General features: G+C 36.6%; 1 protein-coding gene across 2 annotated transcripts in view; it reads right to left on the bottom strand.

Moving 5' to 3' along the window:
* Nucleotides 1-17,741, bottom strand: part of NFKB1 (nuclear factor kappa B subunit 1) — a 124,432-nt gene that overhangs the window by 82,814 nt on the left and 23,877 nt on the right. The window contains exons 2-5 of one of the 2 annotated variants that reach the window (XM_081483089.1): nucleotides 17,221-17,266; nucleotides 13,217-13,292; nucleotides 8,948-8,988; nucleotides 4,635-4,733 (exon numbers count right to left, since the gene is read on the bottom strand). In XM_081483089.1, the coding sequence (XP_081339215.1) occupies nucleotides 4,635-4,733; nucleotides 8,948-8,988; nucleotides 13,217-13,292; nucleotides 17,221-17,259 (255 nt within the window). In that variant the 5' untranslated portion in view covers nucleotides 17,260-17,266. The remainder of the gene's footprint in view (nucleotides 1-4,634; nucleotides 4,734-8,947; nucleotides 8,989-13,216; nucleotides 13,293-17,220; nucleotides 17,267-17,741) is intronic. The other variant, XM_081483100.1, reaches the window with a different exon arrangement.

Raw genomic sequence — 17,741 nt, 5'->3', positions numbered from 1 at the left:
AGGGACTTGAGCATCCATGAATTATGGCATCTGTGAGGATCCTAGCAACAATCCTCCAGGATACTGAGGGATGACTGTCCCTATTAAATCAGGTAGTGGTATATGATGTCCTTTACATCAATTTTTAAATGTTCTATACACATGAAATTTTTTATAATTAAAACAATGTTTTAAAAAGAATGTGAAGGTTTGCATAGCAAAACTCTTGAAAGCTAAATGGCATCTTCTGATATGAAAGAAACATGCAGAACACCAGAGGGTTCAATAGCCCTAATCCTAGAAATAATCTCAACATAGTAAAAGTGTGTCTAAGTCTAGCCTACATGCAGCTTATTGAAAATGGGGTTTTAAGCATGGGACAAAATTCCAGTAGCAAACGGAGAACTGGGGTAGACTCTTAGAGTTGGTTGTAAAATTATTTAACTTTAGGTATCATATTTGGACAATCAGCAAGAGACAAACGCAAGCAGGTTATATGTTTACAAGTTCTATAAACCACAGCTAGGAGTCTGCAGCCCCCAAACCACAGCCAGTCCCCATAGCTTTGGCACTGGCCCTCAGAACGTCACTGCTGCCTGTGTGAGGCCGAGTGCATGCTGAACTACCACTGTTCCAGGGGCCTCTCCAGGATGTGGTATGCTCTCCCAGAGGCATGATGAGAAGAGAAAGAGTGAGGCTGGAGGAGAGAGAGGAAGGTAAGAAGCTGTAGAGGAGGAAAAGGCAGAGCCTAGAACATTTCACTCTTAAGCCTAAACAAATGTACTTTAATAAACATGTATCATATGTACATTTCAGAAATATTATTTCCTTCCTGCAAATATAAATGCTCTCCCTCTGAAGTTCCTGCAGAAATGGGATTTGAGGAATAGTGTTGGGGCACTGTCCATTACACCTCCCTCTACTGGAAGGGAGGCTGAGGACCACTGCACAGATGTTCTCATTGCTTTCACACAGCAGCTACACAGGTTTACAACCTTGACTGAAACCATCTCCACTTTCACTTTCTCTTCTGTAACAGTTTATAACAGAGAACCAACAGAACTCCTATGTTAACTGTCGGGTATGCAGTTATCACAGTATATGGAATGTTTAGGATATGTTTTTTCTTCTCTTTTCTATCTTTCTCCTTAATATCCAGGTACACTAACTCAGACATTCTAGGAGAAATTATAGAGTCACCATGATCATCATCTTGAAAATAAACATCTAATAATCAGGAAAAGTATATATGCTTGCAAAATAATAGATTTAGGCAATTCTATATAACCTATGAGCTACTGTCTTATATAGCAGAAAAGTATGCAAAGGAGAAGGGTTAAGGTTGATTAGACTTTGCATCTAGATCAGTGGTGCTCAAGCAGGGTGATTCTGCCCCCCAGGACATATGGCAACGTCTGGAAACACTGTTTGGTTGTCACAACAATAGTGCTTCTATTGGCATCTACTGGGTATAAGTCAGGGATGCTGCTGAATACCCTCCAATGAACTGGAAAACCTTCCAAAGCATGAAGTCTTCTCACCCAAAACATTAGTAGTGATGAGTGTGAGAGACCCTGATCGAGCTGTATCTGTCCCACAACTTCTCTTGCAGCCTCACGTGGAGCAGTGCTTAGTGACCTGCTGCAGACGTGTGATTGTGACGATCCTCCTGATGAAGACACACTGAGAGCAATTCCTTCCTCTGCCTGAACTTTACATGTAGGAGGGATTTATATCCCTTTGTAACCCAAAAGTTCAGCCTTAACTATCCTCTGTAAAAAACGATTGTTAAAAGTGATATTGGAAGAAAAGCTCTGGAAAAACCACCTCGTGATTGACTTTTTCTCTTCTCCCCATATCAGCTCTTCTGATTAAGAGCTTCTATGATAAATAAAATTACTTCCTTTAACTATTACAAACTTTCTGTGAATGATGACAGGCTAAGAGAACAATGATAGTTTGTAACAGGCTCTCTGAACTGCTCTATGTTTTCTTACAATTGGATTAAATACTTAATAAATATATGTTGAATTAATAAAAGTGTTAATAAAAAATAATTGGGTGAAACAGTGAAGCTGCAGCTGAAGGTCAATAATGACTAATCATACACATTTATATTTTGACTTCCTTAGTATTAGCTGTTTACATATCTAGATTTCCCAGTAACTATTAAACTCCTTGGTATATAAACTATGATTTAAGAAGAACATCGAATATCCACTAGGTTGTTTTATTTCTAGACTATTTTGTAAATGTGAGGTATCACCCACTACATGAGAAGGATATATGAAGACTGAGCATAATTGGATATGTAAATTTTTTCCACTGGGTAACAAATTTATAACAAAGTTACTACTATGTATCTTTTAGTATCAAGAACTGTTACTTAGCTACAAAAGACTAGAGCAATACAAGTCAACACTTGACAATATTGTAATTTATATTTGTTTGTACAGAGACAGTCCAGAAAAAAAATCCCAGTTTTACTCTTAATGCTAATTCTTCAGTAATTACAATCATAATCAGTGTCAATGCCCATAACATGTATCACACATATGAACACACACAGTATTTATATACAGGACACACAGACACATGTTAAAAACATGTATTGGATTTGACTCCCTGATAGCTGAGTACCCATTATTCCTGAGCTCCTCTCTCTTGTTGCCCAGAGTTATAATTCTGTGTCTTATCTTACTACCATCCTCCTATGTCCTGTTCCCTAGGTCTCTGCCCCCAGTCTCCCAAATGCACACGTTCCACATGACAGTTCAATGGGCAAGAGTCTGCTGTAGGATGACAAGCCACCAGTCCTGTGAGGACCGCAAGGCTCCCTTTTAAGAGCCTCGGCTTCCTCACAGGTATTAAGACTTTTTACCTACCAGGTCTGTTATGAGGATAGAAAAGATAATGTACGTAAGTTTCAGTTCAGTTCAGTTGTTCACTCGTGTCCAACTCTTTGCGACCCCATGAACCTCAGCACGCCAGGCCTTCCTGTCCATCACCAACTGCCAGAGTTTACCCCAACTCATGTCCATTGAGTCGGTGATGCCATCCAACCATCTCATCCTCTGTTGTCCCCTTCTCCTCCCGCCCTCAATCTTTCCCAGCATCAGGGTCTTTTCAAATGAGTCAGCTCTTTGCATCAGGTGGCCAAAGTATTGGAGTTTCAGCTTCAACATCAGTCCTTCCAATGAACACCCAGGACTGATCTCCTTTAGGATGGAGTCTTCTCCAACACCACAGTTCAAAAGCATCAATTCTTCTGCGCTCAGCTTTCTTTGTAGTCCAACTCTCACATCCATACATGACTACTGGAAAAACCATAGCCTTGACTAGATGGACCTTTGTTGACAAAGTAATGTCTCTGATTTTTAATATGCTTGCGTACGTTGGTCATAACTTTCCTTCCAAGAAGGAAATGTATGTAAAGCACTTGGAAAATCTTTGGTGCTTAATAAATGCTAATCCCCTTGTTTTACTGCTGTTCTTATTTCCTCATTCAGATTCTAAAGAGACCATAAATCTGTGGCCAAACCCATGTTCATCCTGACTAATAATCCTGAACAAGAAACACATCTTTCATTCCACACAAGAGCTTGGATACGAGACTTAAAATGCCAACATAATGGATAGGACTAATACTACAATATTACTCAAGAGGTAAAGAATCAAGGATTTTGTTTTGGACCATGGGTAAGAAATTAGAAAGGCCTGAGCCTAGAAATGGGCTATTAGGAGAGGGAGGGAACAAAATGCAAGGCTGGCAAAACCAAAGACCAATTTCTTTGATATCACAATTTTACTAAAGGTCTGTCTTGTACAAATGAAAATGTTTATAAAAGATGAAACTGCAATATTTGACTCGTTTATCTGCAAAACTGTTAGCAAGCAGTCTATGAAACATGACATCACAGTATACAAATAAAAAACTGAAGCAACCTCAGTGGAAGATATTCTCAATTAAATACAAAGAAAGAAGAAGAACCTGAAGAAGTAGAAAAAGCTCATCTAAGCCCACCACAGCATGTCATGAAGCAGTACGTTCCAAGGACCACCACGTGTAGACAAATAGTTGCTCAAGCAGAGGCCCTTTTGGACCACTGAGATGCATTTTCTCATTTAATCTTTAGAAGACTACAAAGCACAGACCCTTAACAAGTTTGCATTTTGCACATTCAGGTACTGAGGTTTAGAAGTGTTGGATAACTCAGTTACAGGCACACCAGCTGATAGCAGAGTTTGGATCAGAATTCATGATCTGAGGTATTCTACTATATAATCCACACACTCAGTGATCTGAGTCTTGTTTTTTGCTAGATCTCTGAAAAGCTGAAATTGGATGCTCTCTCAAAGAGTTTTTCAAGCCTTAGGAAGTATACAACTAAACAAATTTTTAAGATAATCAAGAAATAATAAAAGTTTTGTTAATGTTGAGATAACTTGTACTAAATGGAAATATTAACAGTTTTAGAATCTGTCACTTCTATTGTTACGAGACACATTTCTACATAAATATTATAAATAATCATGTGAACACTTCAGCTTATAAGCAGAGGCAAATGGTAGTTATTTAAAGCATTCCTTTCTTTTGCTCGGAGGACACCAAACAAATCTTCCAGAATTCACATGGAAAGACATCACAAACTTACTTTGACCTGAGGGTAGGACTTCTTGTTCTTTTCACTAGACGCACCGGGGAGTCCTCCATGGGAGGGGCCTTCACACACATAACGGAAACGAAATCCTCTCTGCAAAGGTGAACACAAGGTAATACTTACTAAAAACTTATAGGGACAAAGTTACACACAAATTTTAAATTCTTGTGTGTATTACAGGAGACAAACTGTGAAAGAGGACTGTATATGAGAACCACTTTTCCCTATAACCTTATCATGAATATTGATGTTAACTGATATTTGCGCCCTGAGCTGTGGCTTAAAAGCCAGGTCCCTAGCCCTGCAGAAGCTCTCCTCCTGTGCTATGTGGAGAGTAAACTGCTGCAGACTTTAAGCCTAAGGACTCGACATGCTACAGCTTGTCTGCATCAGAGCTTCCTCATCTCACATTGCTGCTGCCAAGCTCTGAAATTGGCCATATGACTCAAAGTTAAGCTTCTCTGACTCTTATTTAAAGGCATTCCTTTACCTACTCTGATGACAGTTGGTTCAGGGGGGAATACAGAAATGTCTTGTTAAATATACCCCATCAGGCTTATAGAACACACCCTATGCAAGACCCCACATCTGGTCAGTAACTCTCAGCAGTTCAGAAGGTAAAAAGTTTTTATTTAAGACTATTAATACTATCAAGTTCAAGCTGGATATATTAACTGACATGAATGAATCCAAACCCAGAGACACCCTTTATATATTAACTCAATAATTTTTATACACACAGTAATATCAACTAGGAATTAGCAGGAAGCCTTTACTATGCGGGCTGATAAACACCTGAGTTCCATGTATTTTTTTTATCTATACAAGTAAGAAGATTAGACCAGACCATATTCAAGGTCTATTCCAGTTTTAACATTTTATGACTTAAAAAGCTAACAGTTGTAATTGTGCGTATTTGCATACAAAGAATAAAACAAGGACATTTATGAGAATGGCTCTCATCATCACAATAAGGGAGATTTCAACATTTTTCCTGAAAGACTCAGCTTTATAAAGATATCAAACAGTTTGTGGTAGTGCTAGTAGTTTATACAGTCTCTTGACCAGATGGTCTTCCGTTTTTTCAAATACACCCTTTAATGAAAAGAATATGTTAATACACTTCAAGGAACATTCTCACCTTTCATTTATTCTATTGTGGGACTGACTTCATATAAACAGTGCTAGATCCTTAGGCCCTCAGAAGCTCCGCACACTACTGCTTGTTGGTAGGGGCTTTCTACCTTGCACACTGGATAGTGAAGCTCAGTGAATACACAGGTTTTGATGGCTTTGAGCTAATGGACCAATGTAAAATTTCTGCCCTCCTTAGACTGTACTTCATTTCACTATGCCTCATAGGGTCTTGAAAAACAGCCTGAGAGGTTCAGGGAAAGCACCTGGAATTGTTTCTAAATTCTGTGAGACTTTTCTAATGTCCAAAGAGGACCAGTCTAAAGCATATTTTATGGGACCAGTGAGACCTGACGTAAATTCCCTAGGCAAGGAAGCTACCTCATGTCACACATGGGTCTGGGGTAGATGGTCAACTTATTAAAGTGGGACCTAAAACAACTCTTGCAAATGGCTCCTTAGGTGATCCCAAACTTCAACATCTGGAAAGCCTTCTGAGGTAAGATTAGTGATTTGAAGGTGACTCTCCTTGTTTTGCTTCTCATAAAATTCGAACTAAAAAATAAGTTACCAACTCAGTCCTATACCTTTTATAGTCGAAGGCTGTTAGCTTATTTTCAATAATTAAATGAAATTTCTAAAACCATGAAAAAGCAACAGTCAGCCTCCAGAATTAGCTAACCATAAGATAGGGATTTACTTGACTGCTAATCAGTTTAAACACAACTTCAGCTTTTAAACAATATTAGATAATTAGCACTTAATAATATGCAACAGAAGTATCCTAAAGATAGTTATCCTAAAGATTAGTAGTAGTCTATGCTATGACTCATCTCTGTCAAAGCTGGGGAAAATCATGGCAGAGATGCCAAAGGAAAAAGAAAATTTTTCTAGATTTTATTTTTAAAACAATAAAGTAATTCATTATCTTTAATCATAAAGTTACTTTAGGATAGTTGGAGAAATATATACTTATACTATTATATCTTATTGGGAGTGGTGTTCAGTAAAATATGAGTAGAGAGACCTGTCTTAATACCTTGTTTATCATTTGAAAAACACCATATATCATTCATAGTTGGATAAAAGTATCTAAACTTCTATGCAAAGGAATTTATAACCTGAAGATAGAAATTTATTATTTTTTTAAAAAAAGGAAACTAGGATGTCTTCAAATGTATAGTCTAGATGCATTTCAGATTTTAAATTTTTGAGATTAAAGGTTTGCCAATCCACAGCCATTCATCTCAGTAACTCCACTTGCTTAAAATGAGTCATCAACCTCAAAGGCAAGGCTCCATCCATCCGGTCAGAAAGTCTGACTTCAATAAAACCTTCTTACTTTCACTGGAGTCAAACATCACAATATTACAGTTTGGTAAGCAAGCACATTGATTTACTCAGATAAGCTTTAACACATCCACCACCAGTGAATTAAATTTTGAATTTTGGAACTACATAAGTCACCCTTCAGATAAAACATAAACGTCAATTTTTCCTTATGACTATTGACCCATAGTAAGAAACTGTATTTTAAAAACCTTATGGTAGTGCTATACTTATGAAAATGAATATTTGAAAAACACATTTTGCCTAGTATGCAGACAAATAAATTTTAGTTGATTTCCTGGCTTCACAGATTATCTGGAAATTTCCCAGGAGGCCAGGTAACACTGCACAAAATGTTAGGGGATAAACTTCCACTGGGATGGTCCTTTGAGAAAACTGGTGGCCTCCTGTGAGAGCTCACTGATAGGGAATTGGGAATGGAGATAAAACAAAGTCATGTCAGCAGCCTGTGGAATCAGGATGTGTCACCTGTGAGCTGTTAAAACAATGTCCCAAAGTCTCATACGGTATTCCAGTCCCCACACCAAAAACTTTTATCAAAGTTCAACCTCATAAGTATAGTCTATTTGGTCATAGATAAGATACTCATATCCTTTATATTCTGACCAAAATCCAAATACATATGTAATACTATGATTACAGTAACCACATGTATACTTTAAGATCTTGACCTACTTAGCATTTGTTAAGTGTTACACAATACAAAAGTGTTACGCTCACTTGCCTGAGCTACTAAAAACATTTAGGAAAAGTGCTGGGTGATATAGCTGCAATAAAGCAGGCACATGCATCCTCAGTCTCACACAGATGTGATAAAATGCGTATCCAGTCAGAGATCTACTAACTTTGTCCTCATTCTGCAGAGGACTATACCATTACTTCATCCCTTAATGACTATGGGAAGATATTAAAGATTCTCTTCCCTTTCATAGCACTGGTCCCATCCAATTTCCAATAAATATTTATTCACCCATGGGGCCTTGGTAAGGAAGCCATTTCAATTCCCAGGTATCCTCTATAAATAATAGTAGTAAGAGGAATGTGAAAGTGAAATCCCTCAGTCACGTCTGACTCTGCGACTGCACAGACTGTAGCCCACCAGGCTCTTCTGTCCATGAATTCTTCAGGCAAGAATACTGGAGTGGATTGCCATGCCATCCTCCGGGGATCTTCCCGGCCCAGGGATCAAATCCTAGTCTCCCGCATTGCAGGCACATTCTTTACTGTCTGAGCTGCCAAGGAAGAGCCCGATAAAATAAAATGCTCCTCTCCTGACTCCAAAGAGGCTAGATCTAAAGCTAATACCCGAGAGAACTTGACTGTCTATTCTAGGACTTTATCTACACCCCTCTGGTACTTTTAGAATCTTAGGCTACATGTTCCAAATAGAAAAGGCTGTAGCTCCTAAGGATGGAGAAAGGCTCAGAAGTACTGATGTGCAGGGACATGGTGGAAGCATCTGACTCAGTATATTTGAACTGCATGTATGTGTATTTCCTTACAAATGAAAATGAGTGGAGATAACCTACACCTCTTCTAGGAGTGGCTGGTAAGTCAAAGTGTTGGAGATCACGGGATACCATGGATCGATACTTAAGTTTTATAGAACTATGTACTGAAGTTCAGGACAGTCTGAACAATGACTAAAAGAAAAGGAAAGTGGATGATAAAGTTGTTACATAATTTGGCAGGTTGTTGATCTTCTAGATAAGCTACTTCCTTCATAAAATTCAGTTACTATTTTATTCAGTGCTTGAGGTATTAATATTAGACTTATGGATCTAACAATTAAAGAGAAAGTCCCACCCCTTTAATCTTCTTACCTGTTTAGGTTGCTCTAATATTTGAAGGTATGGGCCATCTGCTAAAAACAAAACAACAAACAGAAACCAAAAGAAACTGTCAGGCTTCTCAAATTTGGTTAAAAAAAATATATATATATATATATGTATATATATACAAAGCAAGTAAAAAAACTGAAATCATGTTTTTAAACAGATGCTTCAAATAAATGTTTTAGCTAAAATTCCACAAGGCATATCTTCTTCTTTTGAATATTAAATTTATCCTTATTTAATAACAGTTTTACCCCATTAGAGAGAACCATACCATCTAGACGTCTGTTGAACGGTGATGGCACCTTGCACAATCCAACAACAGGCATGACGTCTGGCAAGAATTAAGACATCAACAACCTTCACAATTATGTCTACTAACAAAGCATTTTTAATAATGACACAAATACCAATTAAAAGCAGCAACCACTTCCTGGTCACTATGAAATTTTCTTTTGCCATCACATCATCAGACACTGACTTCCATTCTTCACAAGAGAATGTGCTTAATATGAAATTACAAGAGACTGAGCTAGCAACCTACATGTGTGAAACACACAGATAACAATCTCAGGCTATCTGCTTTTCATTACATCAAGTTTTGGGTTCCCTGTCAGTACCTGAATCCATAAGTACTGCCCTCATTCCCTAACTGGCTAGCTTGTTCTTCCTCTCTCCCATATTTAATTTGGTCTATTCTTCTTACTAACTCATAGCTTTTGATGTCTGTGTACAATTTTTGAATATTGTACTTTCATATAAACTCTGTTCCAAAATAAGCATTTTATAAAATTCTGAAAATAATTTAGATGGATGTATACCAACTAATAAGAACAAAGACTACTAGAAGCTTAATGATAGCCTGACTATACCTGAGTTTAGAAACTCAAAGGAAAATCAAAACCTCTGACAGTATAAATACAAATTTATTCAATATGATAAAGTCCCTAAGCTTCCCAGCTGGTTTGTATGTCATGTCAAAAGTATAATAACCCATAGCTCTGTGATACATAAAGGCTCATGGTGTTTCTCACTTGTTTGAATGTAAATTTAAATGGTACTAAAAGAATTCCAGGAGGATGCTTCTGTGTCCATTTCAATCTTCAATGTCTCTAGGCCAGAAGTTCAAGACTTATTATTTTAGATTAATAAGTTTATCAAGAAGAGCTAAACTTTCAGATTGAAATTAAAAATAAACTATAATTTGAGAGAGGATTTATTTTTATTTTCAGCACTATGATGAATCAGGATAAGGTAGAGAACTGTAGGAAACTAAGGTATAATTATTTCCTGTTATTATTCAAGAAGTTTACAAGGAAGTCAGTTAAAAAATAACTGAATTTGAACTGAAACAAACACAAGAAAAGAAAAAAGGATAGGGACTGACCAATGCTATATAATTTAGGTAAATTATCTTCTCTTTTCTGTATGACATTAGTTCCTGGATATATTCAACTACTTTTTAGAAAAGAAACTGTTAGAATTTTAAAATTCCAAAACATGACTAAAGTTTAATTTCTAAGGAGATAAAACTGATTAGAAACATAAATATTTTCACACTGCTAAATAAGGTCTATACAACATTTCAACAAATCTACTCATAAACATTCCCTCTAGAAAACTAAATGAACATATGAAGAAGAGAAGTCTTTAAGAAAGCAACATTTGATAACAAGGTTCTACTATATAGCACAGGGAACTACATTCAATATCCTGTGATAAACCAAAATGGAATAAGAATATGAAAAATATATACATATGTATAACTGAATCACTTTGCTGTACAGCACAAATTAACACAACATTGTAAATCAACTATACTTCAGCAAAAAAAAAAAAAAATGAAGCAACATTTGGATATCATGGAAAATACAGAGGCATTGGAGCACATTTATATCAGACTTCAAGTCTCTCACTTCTTAGTAACTCTTCAAAAATACTTGGAAGTTTTGTTATTATTTTTGCTGTATGGCTTAATTTCTCTAAATACATGAAATATTAAGGCTTGGTAATTCTATTAGTGAAAACGGACCATTTTTCTCTTTCAGGGAATACACTCAAACGTTAAATCAACTAGAAAACTAGATTTGCTATGCATATATTTGTTTTAATGCCAATTTTCTTTGGCAGCATTTCCATGCCATGAATTGACATCCTACTGTGTAGAGTAATTTAAATTACAGCATGATGTTATAGACCTAGCAGTTGTGCCATATCCCGTAGAGTTTTCAACAAGTAGCATGGTTTTAGATTTCAAGAAATATAGAAGATAAAACAATCCATATGAAAGTTACAAGTTAATATCAGTTTATATAGCCTCTCTATTCCTTTAAAATGTGAATAAAACATCCATAAATCTTGGTTTATAAAAAACTGAACTATGCCATTGCAGTGCAGAGGGAACATATATGTGATAATAAAAAACGATGCAGTAATAACTGGAAAATACAATTTTGAGGTATAATTGTAAAAGTTTTTCTAATGTTGCGTGCATGCCAAGTTGCTTCAGTCGTGTGTGATTCTTTGCAATTCTATGGACTGTAGCCCGTCAGGCTCCTCTATTCATGGGATTAACCAGGCAAGAATACTAGAGTAGGTTGCCATGCCTTCCTCCAGGGGATCTTCCTGACCCAGGGATCGAATCCACATTGGCAGGCAAGTTCTTTACCATGAGTGCCACCTGGGAAGCCATTTTCTAATGTTATGGCTAAATAATTCCTACAACATGAAACTCTGACTACAGAATATTTACTGAGCTGGTTCTTTTGATAATCTTATTTCTATCTCCTTATTTCTATTTTTCCTTATTTCTCCTATTTCTCTCTCTCTTAATTTATTTCATCAATTAACTTGATGAAATAAAAACATTAGGAAAGCCTTTGCATCAGGATACTGTTTGGCATCTATAAGCCATTAAATGGAAAAGTATATGTTTCCTGAGGGCAGTACCTTTTATGTTTTCAATAAAGCATCAGAACCAAGAAAAAGACTTTGATCCCCAGAATAAGAAGTTCACAGAAAACACAGAAGCCACCAAGACATTTAATTGTTCACAGGAAGCTGATCTAGAGCTTATTTTGGACAACCCTTGAGGACATCTCAGCTATGATCTGTGGGGTAAAGAAAGGCCTCAGCAATACACTTAGTGAAGCTAATGAAGCTGAAGGTTTAGCAGATTTATTTTTTCCCCTTGCATGAACTTCTAGAAATAATAGATATAAAAATGCAAAAAAAACACCTGATATAAAAAATGAAAAGTAAGTACAAAGTAAAAACAGCAATTTTAAAGGACAATGATACAAATGGCACAATTCTCCCATTGAGGATAAGCAAGTCCATGGTAAACAGAATAGCTGATGTACTTCAGTAATTACAAAACTCTCTTTTATATACAACTTCCAAAATTTACTCACACAGCTTTTGAACATCTGTTAAGTCCCTCTGGTGATGTGAGGAACACATAAAAAGAGCTACCACAGCAAGCTTACATAAAAAGCAATAAATAAAAACAGAGACTGATCTTTTTTTAAATCATTCATATGAATTTAAATAACTTGTTGATAGGGATAATTAATAGTCATGTTAGGAGGATGGATGATTATCACGAGTTTATCCAACTGGTCAGAACATAAAGAAAAAAGTTTTTTAAAAAGATAATTTTTCCACCAAGATGATTTTATGACTTTTGTACACTTTATGTTCCCAGTGTGTGGTATACTAGCTGGCACACAATAGGTACTCAAGTTAAGTGTTTTGGGAATAGATCTGAGAATTGAGACTGCCTCATGTGCTTGGGGCAAAGGCAACAGGAGTTACAAAGACCCCAAAGATAACAAGATTGGGTGAAAGGAAAAAAATCCCACACAGTAAAGAAGTTCCTTTTGAGCTGTGCTAGCAGATATCAGCAACAATTATCAGTCATACAATGGGTTGCTGCTGCTGCTAAGTTGTTTCAGTCATGTCCGACTCTGTGCGACCCCATAGACAGCAGCACACCAGGCTCCTCCGTCCATGGGATTTTCCTGGCAAGAGTACTGGAGTGGGTTGCCATTGCCTTCTCCGATACAATGCGTAACTGGGATCAAATATGTTGGCGCAAATGCAGTCCAAAAAAGTATACTGAAAACTGACTTTTAAAACATAAATCACCATTTCCTTTCTAGGTAACTCACTGACTTCATAAAAGAGTGTATAAAAAATTGAATTTTAAAAAAAGCAAGAGCAAAATGATAGGCAAGAGATGAAGAATTTTCTTACCTGTTGGCAGTGGCATCTCTGGTTGAAATAATTCTGGACTAAACATTGTATGATTCAGAGGATCCAGATGAAACATCTACAAAAAGGAAAATTTAAATATTTCAATCATTACTTTTCCAACACTGTATTAAAAATTTGAAAAACCTAAAACTTAATTATAGGGAAAAAAACTAAAAACAAAAACCTGAAAATATTTTAAATCAGAATTTTAAAAATATGCTCAGGAGACCTAACTAAGTTCTCGTGTGTATAGAACTTTACATAGGGTTAGGCTATGGTTGTGTGACAAAGGGATTTCAGAAGAACAATCCAGGTGTACAGTCCATGGAGATAAGGACCTAGTATAGTTTGCTTACTGGTATATCTGCAGGGTCCAGTGTATATTCATCAGAGTAGGTACTTAAATATTTGTTGAATAAATGATTTAAAGCTTATACTCTCTTAGAAATATAAACATGAGAATATAATTCTAGAAATCTGTATTTCTTTTATAATGGTAAATAAACTCCTCCTCTAGCATCCAATTGCAAATCCTGAAAGATTCAGACAGTGAGCAGCCCTGGAACAATTTATAGAAAAACTCAAAATATAACTTAGTCCAAAAAGCAGATTAACTGAGCACTGAGCTCTCTCATCTTTTTTTAGTCTTCATCTTTATTTACCTAGCATAAAGAAAATACCTGGAATTTAATGGGCTTGATATGCTGAATAATGGCTCCCCCAAAGACACCCACATCCCAACCCCATCCCACATCCCAGATCTGGAATGCTGTCTCCTATAGCAAAAGGGATTTTACAAATGAATACAGAGATGGGGAGATTAGTCTGAATTATCCAGGCCAGGCCTGATAGAGGGATGCAGGAGATCAAAGTGAATGGTAGGAGATTAACAATGGAAATAGGAGGCTAATGTGATGGAAGGGGTTGGGTCACGGGCCAAGAAAGGCAAGCAGCCTCTAGATATTCAAAAAGGTAAGGAAACCTTTCAGAAGGAATACAACTCTGCCAAACCTTGATTATGGACTTCTGACCTCCATACTGTAAGAGAATTAATTTGTGTTTTTTAAGCTGCTAAATCTGTGGCAATTTGTTACAGGAGCACCAGAAAACCAATACAGTGGGTAAACAACATGTTGTGATTGAATTATAATCTATCTTGAAATGTTACTAAAAATGACTTATCCCAAGAGTAGTATTTCCTTCCTATTTAGTTTATTCAGGATTTAAAATTTGTATTTCTGAGTTTCATATTTATTTCAGTCTAAATAAGTTATCTATGACATATCTGTGGACAGCACAGAAATCAAACACACTTCAGTTTTTATAATACACTAGTTAGTATATGTGCTGGATCAGGCATTAAAAAAAAAACACCAATATTTTACTCCTTTTCTTTACTAGTATATTATTGGACATTCTTGGGTACCTAAGAATCTATCAATAGTATGTCTAGTTAAATCAAGACTAAGAAACACAGTGTTTAAACAAAGAACACTTCAGATCCAGTTGTGAGGTATGCAAATTTTCAATTGAGGAACAATAAATGTGTTTCACATCAATGGTCAGGAGTAAAGTTCATCTACACTATCCACTGTTTGCTGAAAGGGAAATAAAGTAATGAAAAAACGTGTTGTTATAAAAATGGGCCCCATCTTATAGCAAGAATTTACCAGTCTCAGAGCAGAAAAGATGATCTAGCAGAACAAAAAACTTTCCTGTGGTCCTACAGGAAATGACTGGTTAAAGGGCAAAAACTCTGATCTCAGGAGAGACACAACCCCACTTCAGACAAGAAGAGCAAAGCAGTGGCATGTGCTGCAGCTTACATGTGCATTAGGTCAGGGGTGGGGAGTAAATCCCAGGACACGTTCAAATACCAAGGATCTCACTGAAGACATGTAAACTTCAGGAAATATAAATCATTAATGTTGAGATAAGGGGGAAAAAACTCAAACTTCAAGGACCTTTCTCTTTAAAAATGGAAGTATCAGAACATGTCCCCACCTCTGGTGCTGACCAAAATGCCCACAAAGAAAAGCTTTCGAAATCACTATTTGCAGCAGGTTTTACTCTTGTGTGGCATAAAGGACCATCTCTTGCTGATAGGATTTCCTGTGCATAGACAGGAAAGCCTGGTTTAAAACCAAGGCGACCAACCCTAGTGCTGGTTAGTGTTTGCCTTTGTTAGAGACAGAATATTAAAAGTGAAAGGTAAAGCACAGGTTTTTGATAATATGAGTAGCCAAATGTTTGTCATGCTGTAATCAAAGAAAATGCTGCTAGATTTATCCTGTATCATTTGTATAATAAAATTCAAAAGAAGCATCTTAATATGAAAAGCAATGCATACTCATTCTTTCTAAATCAATGAGAACATTATGAAGAGTAATGAATGTTACATAAGTATTTTATTTAAAGAAGTAATACTAGATCCCTCAAAAAACATTTCACTTTTGGTTTTCTGACTGATTCTTTGCATGCATAAATTCGGGAAATACATTTTTTTTTAGGTGGTTAAAGTGTGAAATGATTATGAAATTTGGACCAGGATGTCCTGGTACCTACTGCTCCCTCTCTTTGTCTAGCCTAGCAAACTACACCTTTCAAATCTCAACTCACACAGACTGCCTTTGGAACATCTCCATAACCATGCCCTTCTTCCCTCTCGACATTTGTGTTCCGTTGCATGCAGACGAGTACTATAGTGTTCATTACCACAGGGAAACTATTCATGTCTCTGTCCCTCCTACTAGAAAAATGGTAGCTTCCTGAAATGTGTCACATTTTTGTATGCTTCCTTAGCTAACGTTCTGGTACATAGTGATGTCTCAATAAATAGATCATGAGTGAATAAATGTCACTATTTTAAACACTCTTAATATTGCCATTGCAATTACCCTAGAGTCTGAAAATTGCTTGCAAATGGTTCATTACATATATATACACACACACGCAATATATATAAATTTCTTTCTCTGTGTGTGTACACACACACATATATGTATAGAGCAAAATATTAACAACCAACAAAGTTTTGCTGGGCTATTCAACATTTCTATAGGCTTGAAATTGAAATTTTTCAAGTATGACGTTAGAAAAAAAAGGACACTAGTATCCTTTATAATTGCTAATATAATTATAATGAACAGTTTCATCTCCCCAAAGCACATTTATTGCCCATTAAGTCTTTTAAACACCCTTGTACATGAGCATGGGGTGGGGTGGGGGTGCTAAGTGATTCCTCAAGTTTTAAGAGCAGTCGGCATTTAGGTAAAATCTTTGAATTCTAAGTCCTTTTCACTATACCAATCTGCCTCCTCATTAGATGAGTTTTAAATACTTTGGCCTCCCCCCAAGATGATACGTTCAAGTCCTAACTCCTAACACCTGTGAATATGACCTTACTTAAAAATAGGGTCTTTGCAGATGCGTAAAGTTGAGATGAGGTCAACCTGAAGAATGGGCCCTCAATCCACTGCCTGGTACTTTTATAAGAGAAAAGAGGGGATAGATTTGGGTATGGAGATATAGAGGAGACAAAGAGAAGAAGGAATGTGCTGGAGAGGAGCAGCTACAAGCCAAGGAATGCCAAGGACTTCCAATAACCACCAGAAGCTGGGAGAGAAGCACAGGTTTTTCTTCATAACTTCCAGAAGTAACCAATCTTGTCGCCGTCTTGCTTTCGAATTTCTTGCCTCCAGAACTGAGAGGGAATATAGATCTGTTGTTTTAAGTCACCCAGTTTGTGGTAATTTGTTACAGCAGCCCTAAGAAACTAACATAGTAGCTATTATTTGACCAGTAGCATGTATAACTTTTATGCTGCAATAGTGTGACAGCAGGGATACTGTTGTTTTACATGGCATGTCCTCTAAGACCTTATGTAAATGGCCACGAAAAACAATTTAAAAGAAATTTTTACCGCTTTTAAGAGTTTTCCTGATAGTTACTGTTGTTCACACTATTGTTATAAAAATTATTAGCAAGATTATTATACTACTTACTTGTTCATGCCCTCCCAAATATGGGTCGTCTTCTGCCATTCTGGAGCTGTGCATCAAAAGAATACAAAACCGAACGGTTAAGACTGGAATGATCCTTAAAAATTCCACTATGAAGGCATAAACTGTATTATTCCAGTAAGACCAAATATAACCCCCCCCCCCTTTTTTTTAAAGACCTTAGGAGGAAATACTGTGTAGTTCCTCTTGGGAATCTAAGTCTAACAGTAGAAAGATTGCATAATCAAGGAATTACCACTTATGTATAACCCACAACCCTTATATCAACCTCACAACCGTGTCCTGGAATTTGGTACAGCTAGCCTTCATCCTCTGTACAGAAATCACGCCATTAGATTTCTTAGAGGCCATTTCATTTTGTTACCATCCAGACTTCAAAGATTCACTGAGCTCTTTGTATAGGTTATTTTCCAACCCTTCATGAATTCTGTCATGGTCCTAGAACTATCTCCCCACTTTCTACTGCACCTGAGTTGAGAAACTCCGAGGGAGTCGTTTGGCTG

The sequence above is a fragment of the Giraffa tippelskirchi genome, chromosome 1 (assembly GCF_054371585.1).
Source record: "Giraffa tippelskirchi isolate mGirTip1 chromosome 1, T2T-mGirTip1v1.2.pri, whole genome shotgun sequence".
NCBI classification, from domain to species: Eukaryota; Metazoa; Chordata; class Mammalia; order Artiodactyla; family Giraffidae; genus Giraffa; species Giraffa tippelskirchi.
Note: the sequence above shows the minus strand (reverse complement) of the source record. Positions and strands in the feature narration are given on the sequence as shown.